Here is a 10,381-nt window from a genome sequence, read left to right as displayed (position 1 = left end):
GATTGAAAAACTCACTGGTGTTAAATATGGTCGGGCGCGGCAAAGCACGTCTTCATGTTCTAGTTAGCTCTATAGTGGGGAGTAACATATGTGTGATAACATGCAACACTTCATTTATTAGGCTATAGACTCATCTTGCCTTGATGTGTGTGATGTTACTCATACTACTAGTAACTAGATATGTTACCATTTTCCTTTTTGTTCATTTATTGCTTGCCACATTATCTATTTTATCTAGATATGTATGATGTTACTACCTATGTTACTCTCACAGTGGGTAGTCTTAACGATCACCAAGCAGGAAACAAACAAAAAATGAGGTATGTGCCTTGTGCTCCCCGCTGTTCTCCGGCTGTGGGTCCCTTGTGAACAATACGAAGCGATTGGATTGGAGAGAAATACATTAACTTTTGCTATGAATCGACACCACACTACGGATGGTCTTAGCATTCTCCGTCAAATTAAGTACTGTAACTGTGAGCAGCGTTTTGGGTACCGCCCGAGAAAACAGGTTACTGGGCGGATACCGCATTTCCCAGTACCCCACGAGAAATTAACTTCCCAAGCAAAAAATTCCAATATTTTGAATTTCGAATGAATTATTCATCATTTTTGTTCGGATTAAAAAAAATGTCTGAAATTTGCTCGGAATTTCACGCTAACAGTGGTAACCGAGTTTCTCAGTGACCCACCAGAAAAAAGTGCCCCTGGGTAGCCAAAACCCTTGACTGTGAGGAGGTAAGGCAACGATCATGGCAGACAATTTTCCCTTTAAATAAATTTCAAAAAGGTAGCTCCAATACACTGTTTGGCCGATTTGCAGACGGGGCTACGAATCCAACCATGCATGGGTCGGAGTGTCTGCAAACCGGGTACGGAGTGCCGACCACAGAGTAGTTCCGATAATTAAATATAAAAATAGCTAGATAGAAAAGGGATCAGCATCCCAAGCAAGAAAAAACGTACAAGGCATGAACCTGGACGGCATCTTTGAAATCAACATATATGCAGCGAAGTCGAGCAACCAATTCGAGCTACCAAATTGCTCCAGGAGCTTGTGCTACCAAATTGCTCCAGCAAAATCAACATATATTGCTCCAGGAGCTTGTGCTACAAATTGTTCTCTTCCCTGGAGGACGATAGCATGATCTTAGGTCTTCGCCATGTAATTGTTCCATCAAAATTTTGGAATGTCAGTGTCGAACTCGTTAAATTCAGCCATTCGAAGTCTGCAGCACATCAGGTGGTTATTTGCAGAGTATGGGACTCTGCTGTTTCAGTACATGCCAAGGTTATTTCCAGCTGCATTTATTCAGTTTCTTCCAGCCCTGTGTGAGTATGCCAACTCTTTAGGGTGTTCATGCTCTTCTTGGTACAAATTATCCTCTCTGCAGCTAAACCTTAGATGGCAGAAACAATCACAAGTGTGCATCCAGTATGCAAGACAATTAGTTTCTACACTTCAGCCTCACAAATACTGAAAACAAGTCTTAACCAAGTTTGAACAACTCACTACGGTACAGTCTTACGGATACTGAAAGCAAGTTCTAGGCTTAAACAAGTTACAAGAGTAGAGTCTCGGAAATACTGGAAACAGGCTGTTGGACTCAAACAAGTTACCCAAGTTCAGTTTCACGAAAGTAGGCTGCTCTGAACTAACAAACATTGCAAAGCGACAGAGTTGGTGCACTAATCATATGAATAAACTTCTCCAAGAGGTGAATTTCATACGTATTCCTGGCCTAGAGAAGCTTAATAACAATTTGCGGAGCTCTTCACCCTCGCTTTCAGTGATTAAGTCATGGAAATTTACTCTCATCCCCTATAGCATCGTTGTCCAGTTGAACAACCTTTTCACAAGAGCAAGTTCATGTTCAGTTCCTCTCAGGCCAACGATTGCAACTTTTTTGAGGTAAGGTAACACAAGTTCCTCGGTTTCCCAGTTTGATGGCTCAGCACAAATGCAACCTGATTGGCACGGAGGGTATGCCTGCAACAAAAGAAATATCAGTTGATGAGAGAAATGAAACTAAGAAATAATTAGACTGCATGGATACTATTAAATATGTCCAAAACAAAATTTACAAAAGAATAAAACAGATAAATTAATTTGGAGACGGCATATTGCAGAAAGTATAATTGCTCTATGCATATAGGAAATCATACATCCAACTTTATTATAAGTCTTACACAAATTATCATGTATTGTGCTATCATCGGCCCATACAAAAGAAGAATTTTATATTTGCTGAAGAAGATCAAAGCAGGGTTCCCATTTCTTTGCTAAAAATATGATGCCATCAGTTTATTTTAGCATTTCCAAAAGACTGGTAATTTTTTGAAATAAAACCTATTACAAAGTCACGAACTCAAGTAGCATATTACTTCGTTAAGCTTGATAAGCAACACATCAGTATCTAAACCTAACAAACAGGATTAGGGCATCTCGCTAATAAACCATGGGATTCATCATAAACTAAGAATAGTGTTACCTCCAGTTTGATCGGCATGGCAACTTTAACCTCCAGCTCTCTTATACCACTAGACATCCTGAGAACATGGAATAAGCTGGCTCCAAAGGAATGTTCATATGCCACTACGGCCAGTGTCAAGCTGGTAATGTTAGGAAACTTTGTCATCTCTTCCATAAAAAATCGGTTGTTACATTTGACCTGTAGTTTCGCAGGAAGTCATATAACAGTTGGATAAGAACACAAACATCTCATTTCCTACAAAGTGACCAACACACAATAATCAAGAAAATCAACTTTTGTGTCCATAGTTGTGAATTTTCAATTTTGTATGGTTTCTCAAGTATTCCAAATGGCATATTCCTTTTAACTCCAAGTTTTGTTACAATCTCTATTGACTTGCTAGTATGTTACAATAATGATATAACTCACATAAGGATGAACTCACCGGATATACAAGGATGAGAATAAGTCTGCTGATGCGGTCAAAATGTTGTAGAAGCATCAAGCAATTACGATTATGTGCAGAAAATATATCTTGCCCATATACAATTAAATATTCCGTTGTCAGCTCTTGGAGATGTGGCATCTCGCTACACAGGACGGAGCTAGGAACATAAGCACTACTCCAATGAAGTGTCACCAGCTGAGGGGCTGAGATGTTGGCAACTGGTTGACTTTCATTCAGAGCACTGGTGAAGCAATGCTGTACGGCTAACTCTTGCAGAGCTGGCGCAACGACATTGAGCTGCTGCAAGCTAGGCAGATCGTACAGATCTAATTCTAGGAGAGAGTCTGAGTGGATTGTGAACTTGTCCAAACCCTTGACATTGTAAATGGAAAGGAGCCGCAAAGATGGGCAGCGTGGTGAAGAGACGACATCGCTGAGGCTACACGGACCATGTAGCTGGATGTCGTACAGCTCCAGATCGGTGAGCCGGGTAAATATGCCGGAAGGCGGCAGGGTGAGGCCGATGGAATGTAGATCGAGCACAACCTCGGTTGCGTTCTGAAAGCAAGGCAGCTTCAAGGGAGATGCGGCGGAGGAACCGTCCATTCTCCGCCTGTTCCTGAAATCTAGGACACCGGAGAGGTGGCGCGCGGCGATGGGGAGCCATGCCGCGACAGAGTCGGGGGTGGCCTCGATGGCGTCAACGGAGAGATGGCTGAGGGCCCGGGCATCATGGGTGGCGAGGGCGGCGCGTATGCCGTCGGGGTCAGTGGCGGCGGGGAAGTGGAGCTCCGGCAGAACGCAACGACGGGCGGCGCCAGCGGCGGGCAAGGACGCTGGTCCGAGCGGCGACGGGGGCGTCCCGGAGCTTGAGGAGGATGTGGTCATGTCTCATGTGGATGAGGAGTTCGTCCGGCAGCGAGCTGAGCCGGTCGTCGCCACCTCCAGCGGCGGAGTCGGATAGCTTTGGCCGCCGATGCTCCGGCATGCGCTGCATGGAAGCACGAGGCAAGAGGTATGCGGTGCACTACCAGAATAACTGCTTACGCCGACGGCTTCATCTATGCCGACGGCCCCCGTCGGCATAGATGGACCTATGCCGACGGCCAAGGACAGGCCGTAGGCGTAGAAAAGTCGTCGGCATACATCCATCTATGCCGGCGGGGCCGTCGGCATAGACGAGGCTGTCAGGACCGCTCGAGATACGCCTATGGGGCCCGTCGGCATAGGCAAGGCCGTCGGCATAGCCCGGGCCCACCTACCCGTTCAGCGTTGACCGTTTGACGGCGTTGAAACTACGCCGACGGGAGGCAACGGCGGCCGTCGGCATATCTATGGCAGAGGTATGCCTACGGCATAGCCGTCGGCATAGACCTGGCCCATGCCCCTCTGCCACGTCATCGATCCGTGGGACTGCACCTCCGTGTGCGCACAGATATGCCGACGGCATACATTTATTTTACTTTTTTATTTTTACTTTGTTTTGTTATTTTTACTTTATTTTAGTTTTTTTGCATAAAATAATTATGCCTTATCTACAAAAACATACCCCGATGGTATATCGATTGCCCCCGTTACGAACGTCGCTATCGCCGTGTCACGGAGGGGGGAAACGGTCGACACGGAGGGAATTCTGGTTAGTGGGGGGATTCGGGGTGTAGCTATGTAACCGAAACACCGCACGGGTCCCGATGCATATGTGAAAGTGTTCAGGCATGCGTAGACGCCCGTCTTGGGGCTCCGCGGTGTGGCCCCCCTGCACGCAAGGCAGTGTCGCCGTCACTTGGAGGGGGCCAAACCCCGGAGACGCGTGCCGCCTCTTCGGACATGCCACCACACCGTACAACATGTATGAGGTCCCGGTGCGACGCTCCAGTGGCATTGCTACCCCCCCAGGCCCCCTGTCCCGCCTAACCCTGTAGCGTTTGACCACGGGATCTAGCCATTTGACTTTGCACGGACGGGCTTTGAGCAGTGGACCTATCCACCCGGTTGTGTTAGGTCAGCCCATAGGAACACTTTGGAGCAACATCCGGACCAGACCCACAGCAAGATCCCCTCCGTGTAGACCCGACGCGTCCGTTTCCCCTTCCAGGTGCCGGCAGCGGCGCCGTCCGTGAGGGGGGCACAACCCAGAGACGCGTGCCGCCTCTTCGGACATGCCACCACACAACCCCGCATGTATGAGGTCCCGATGCGACGCTCGGGTGGCAATGCTACCCCCAGGGCCCCCGTCCCGCCTAACCCTGTAGCGTTTGACCACGGGATCTAGCCCTTTGACTTTGCACGGATGGGCTTTCACCAGTGGACATCTCTGTTGGAAATATGCCCTAGAGGCAATAATAAATGGTTATTATTATATTTCTTTGTTCATGGTAATTGTCTTTTATTCATGCTATAATTGTATTGTCCGGAAATCGTAATACATGTGTGAATACATAGACCACAACCTGTCCCTAGTAAGCCTCTGGTTGACTAGCTCGTTGATCAACAGATAGTCATGGTTTCCTGACTATGGACATTGGATGTCATTGATAACGGGATCACATCATTAGGAGAATGATGTGATGGACAAGACCCAATCTTAAGCATAGCATAAAAGATCGTGTAGTTTCGTTTGCTAGAGCTTTTCCAATGTCAAGTATCTTTTCCTTAGACCATGAGATCGTGCAACTCCCGGATACCGTAGGAGTGCTTTGGGTGTGCCAAACGTCACAACGTAACTGGGTGACTATAAAGGTGCATTACGGGTATCTCCGAAAGTGTCTGTTGGGTTGGCACGGATCGAGACTGGGATTTGTCACTCCGTGTGACGGAGAGGTATCTCTAGGCCCACTCGGTAATGCATCATCATAATGAGCTCAATGTGACTAAGGCGTTAGTCACGGGATCAGCATTGCGGTACGAGTAAAGAGACTTGCCGGTAACGAAATTGAACAAGGTATTGGGATACCGACGATCGAATCTCGGGCAAGTAACATACCGATTGAGAAAGGGAATTGCATACGGATTGATTGAATCCTCGACACCGTGGTTCATCCGATTAGATCATCGTGGAACATGTGGGAGCCAACATGGGTATCCAGATCCCACTTTTGGTTATTGACTGGAGAGGCGTCTCGGTCATGTTTGCATGTCTCCCGAACCCGTAGGGTCTACACACTTAAGGTTCGGTGACGCTAGGGTTGTAGAGATATGTGTATGCGGAAACCCGAAAGTTGTTCGGAGTCCCGGATGAGATCCCGGACGTCACGAGAGGTTCCGGAATGGTCCGGAGGTGAAGAATTATATATGGGAAGTCCAGTTTCGGCCACCGGGAAAGTTTTGGGGGTTACCGGTATTGTACCGGGACCACTGGAAGGATCCCGGGGGTCCATCGGGTGGGGCCACCTATCCCGGAGGGCCCCGTGGGCTGAAGTGGGAAGGGAACCAGCCCCTAGTGGGCTGGGCGCCCCCCCATGGGCCTCCCCCCATGCGCCTAGGGTTGGGAACCCTAGGGTGGGGGGCTTCCCACTTGCCTTGGGGGGCAAGGCAACCCCTTCCCCCCTTTGGCCGCCGCCCCCCCTTGATATCCCATCTCCAGGGCCGGCGCCCCCCCAGGGGGCCTATATAAAGGGGGGGAGGGAGGGCAGTAGTACACAGCCTTGGGCGCCTCCCTCCTCCCCTGCAACACCTCTCTCTCTCTCGCAGAAGCTCGGCGAAGCCCTGCCGGAGACCCGCTACATCCACCACCACGCCGTCGTGCTGTTGGATCTCCATCAACCTCTCCTTCCCCCTTGCTAGATCAAGAAGGAGGAGACATCGCTGCATCGTACGTGTGTTGAACGCGGAGGTGCCGTCCGTTCGGCACTCGGTCATCGGTGATTTGGATCACGGCGAGTACGACTCCGTCATCCACGTTCATTGGAACGCTTCCGCTCGCGATCTACAAGGGTATGTAGATGCACTCCTTTCCCCTCGTTGCTAGTAGACTCCATAGATGCATCTTGGTGAGCGTAGGAAAATTTTAAAATTATGCTACGATTCCCAACACTCTCCACCCGGTTGTGTTAGGTCAGCCCATAGGAACACTTTGGAGCAACATCCGGGCCAGACCCACAACAAGATCCCCTCCGTGTAGACCCGACGCGTCTGTTTCCCCCCTCCAGGTGCCGGCGGCAGCGCCGTCCGTGAGGGGGGGCACACCCCGGAGACGCGTGCCGCCTCTTCGGACATGCCACCACACCACCCCGCATGTATGAGGGCCCGGTGCGACGCTCGGGTGGCATTGCTACCCCCCAGGGCCCCCGTCCCGCCTAACACTGTAGCGTTTGACCACGGGATCTAGCCCTTTGACTTTGCACGGACGGGCTTTGAGCAGTGGACCTATCCACCTGGTTGTGTTAGGCCAGCCCATAGGAACACTTTGGAGCAACATCCGGGCCAGACCCACAGCAAGATCCCCTCCGTGTAGACCCGACGCGTCCGTTTCCTCCCTCCAAGTGCCGGCGGCGGTGTCGTCCGTGAGGGGGGGCACACCCCGGAGACGCGTGCCGGGTGTTTCCACCCGCCACAAAACTTTCAGACTTGTGAGAGGCCGCCTACGCAAGATTTGGCGGCATGCTAGCCCCCGGAGGCCGCCGGCCACAGTCGTAGAAACGCGAAGAGCAATCCGCGTAGAGGGAATTGTTCAGATACTTCTCCATCACGAACAATTATGAAAAATTACCATCAGTCCTACAACACATGTGCCCACGTCGTGTAAAAAACATGATTTTATCGCGCTCCGAGTATTTAATAATATTCACGCCGCATCGTTACCGCAGAAAGTCTACTACCGTGTCATCGCCGTCCGTGAGGGGGGCACACCCCGGAGACGCGTGCTGCCTCTTCGAACATGCCACCACACCACCCCGCATGTATGAGGGCCCGGTGCGACGCTCGGGTGGCATTGCTACCCCCCAGGGCCCCGTCCTGCCTAACCCTGTAGTGTTTGACCACGGGATCTAGCCCTTTGACTTTGCACGGACGGGCTTTGAGCAGTGGACCTATCCACCCGGTTGTGTTAGGTCAGCCCATAGGAACACTTTGGAGCAACATCCGGGCCAGACCCACAGCAAGATCCCCTCCGTGTAGACCCGATGCGTCCGTTTGCCCCCTCCAGGTGCCGGCGGCGGCGCCGTCCGTGAGGGGGGCACACCCCGGAGACGCGTGATGGGCGTTTGCACCCGCCACAACACTTCCAGACTTGTGAGAGGCCGCCTACGCAAGATTTGGCGGCATGCTAGCCCCCGGAGGCCGCCGGCCACAGTCGTAGACACGCGAAGAGCAATCCACGTAGAGGGAATTGTTCAGATACTTCTCCATCACGAACAATTATGAAAAATCACCATCAGTCCTACAGCACATGTGCCCACGTCGTGTAAAAAACTCATGATTTTATCGCACTTCGAGTATTTAATAATATTCACGCCGCATCGTTACTGCAGAACGTCTACTACCGTGTCATCGCCGTTCGTGAGGGGGGGGGCACACCCCGGAGACGCGTGCCACCTCTTCGGACATGCCACCACACCACCCCGCATGTATGAGGGCCCGGTGCGACGCTCGGGTGGCATTGCTACTGTGACACCCGGGTAATGAAGCTACAGTAACCCTCTGGTAATGATGCCATGTCACCTCGATGACTGTTGATAATCTCGCGTTAGTTTAGAACCGATCCAAATTCAAGTTTGAATCAAAGTCAAAGCAATTAAAGTTTTCAAAAGTCAAAACTAAATTGTTCCAAATGTGTCAAATAATCCACAATAAATGTTGGTGAAGAAATCATCTTTTCATAAAATACTTAAATGCACTAAATAAACTAAAACAACGATAAAACAATTATCTAAAGCGCTTTTAAAGTAATAAGCAAATGCAAAATACTTTATTTAAAGTGCCAAAGTATTTGGGGCTGTGACCTATTTAATAACACCAAATTAGTTGTCGCTTTTAAATTTTATAAAACAAAAATAAAAGAAAACAGAAAAGAAATAGAATAATAAAAAAAGCAGAACAAACAAAAAGAAGGAAAAGAACCCCCCTCCCCGGTGGGCCTCAGCCCAGCTGGCCACTGCGCAAGCCAGGCCGGCCCAGCCAGCGCCCCCATTACCCCCGCCACTCCCCCATGACCTAGATCGGTCCACCCACTCCCCCCACGCCTCGCTCCTCCTCTCCCTCCCCCGTCTGGATCGAGATCGGGGCAACCGTGCCCCCGACCCCGTGATGCCTCTGCCCAGAACCCCCTCGCTGGACCACCCCGCCGAAGCCACCCCGCCATCCTCCGTCATCGGCGCCGCCTCCCCGTCTCCATCGCTCGTTCCCCTCTCCTCCCATGATCCAGATCGGGATCAACCCGATCCCGCCACCCGGCGCCGCCCCGCCGTCGTCGGAGCTGCCTCGCGGAGCTGCCCTGCCGTCCTTCGCTTCGACTCCTCCTCGCCGGACCTCCTCCTCTACGTCGCCGTCGTCCCCGTCCTCCTTCCCAAAGGCTCCATCGAGAGTCGCCGACCCTCGTCTCTGCAATGCCGGTGAGGCCACGGCCTCCCTCTCCTCGCACTCCCCTTCCCCATTTCGACGTCGCCGTGCCCGTCGCCCTGCATCGGCGCCTCCCCTGCTCACCCTCACGCGGGATCCCACGCCGCGCCTAACCGCGCGCCTGCGCCTGGGTCGGTACCCCGCTGGCGCCCCGTGCCGCGCCTCGCGTCGGAGAGCCCGCCCCGGCTCCCCTGCAGTTGCTCGCTCCAGCCATCGCCTTCGTCCCGCCACGCCGCCCGTCCCCTACCACGTTGCTCTGCCGTGCTCGGCCACCCGCTCGCGTCCGGTTTTCCCCGACGCTGCTACTCCTCGCCCGCGGCCCCTTGCTCGCCGGCCGGCGCGTGCCCGACCCTGCGGTGGCCGTTGCCGCGGCCCTGGGCGTGCGTCCGTGCGGTCTGGGCAGCGCACACGCCCAGCGCCCGCTTACCCGTGCGCCCGTTAGGCCCCCTGGGCATATGACATGTGGGGCCCAGCCCCTGGAACGTTTTATAAAAAACAAGAATTAAAAATAATAATAATAAAGAAAATATTAATTAATTAATTAATTAAGTAATTAATTAACTAAATTAATCATGTTTAGGTAACCTAACTATCTATTGTTAATTAATTAGACAGTAATTAGATTCGTTAAACCCTAATTAGAATAAACAGAGTATGACATATAGGACCCACACGTCAGCTTGACCCAGTCAACACATCTGTTGACTGATGACATCATGCTGCCGTCATCCTGATGCAGTAATGCCATTTTCGAATTAAATTAATAATATTGATTTATAAATTGATTTAAATATTTAAAAATGAATATAAAATAAACTGTAACTCGGATGAAAATGTTTTGTACATGAAAGTTGCTCAGAACGATGAGACAAATCCGGATATGCAGCCCGTTTGTCCGCCACAC

The 10,381-nt window shown here is 51.0% G+C and overlaps 1 protein-coding gene across 1 annotated transcript; it reads right to left on the bottom strand.

The window, feature by feature from the left end:
• Window positions 1-1,822: 1,822 nt before the first annotated feature.
• LOC141027507 (uncharacterized) lies at window positions 1,823-3,810 on the bottom strand. The gene is made up of 3 exons (XM_073504572.1): window positions 2,920-3,810; window positions 2,493-2,672; window positions 1,823-1,990 (listed from the first exon to the last, which is right to left on the bottom strand). The coding sequence occupies exons 1-3, from the start codon at window positions 3,808-3,810 to the stop codon at window positions 1,823-1,825; spliced, it is 1,239 nt and encodes a 412-aa protein (XP_073360673.1).
• Window positions 3,811-10,381: the final 6,571 nt, after the last annotated feature.

This window comes from Aegilops tauschii, chromosome 7, assembly GCF_002575655.3.
Source record: "Aegilops tauschii subsp. strangulata cultivar AL8/78 chromosome 7, Aet v6.0, whole genome shotgun sequence".
Taxonomy (NCBI): Eukaryota; Viridiplantae; Streptophyta; class Magnoliopsida; order Poales; family Poaceae; genus Aegilops; species Aegilops tauschii.
Note: the sequence above shows the minus strand (reverse complement) of the source record. Positions and strands in the feature narration are given on the sequence as shown.

Bases quoted from the DNA above. Each gene is read 5' to 3' on its own strand.
- LOC141027507 (XM_073504572.1), bottom strand. From the start codon at position 3,810: ATGACCACATCCTCCTCAAGCTCCGGGACGCCCCCGTCGCCGCTCGGA. The intron at 2,673-2,919 runs GTGAGTTCATCC...GCGAAACTACAG, and splicing joins TTCTCATCCTTGTATATCCG to GTCAAATGTAACAACCGATT. The intron at 1,991-2,492 runs GTAACACTATTC...CTTTTGTTGCAG, and splicing joins CCATGCCGATCAAACTGGAG to GCATACCCTCCGTGCCAATC.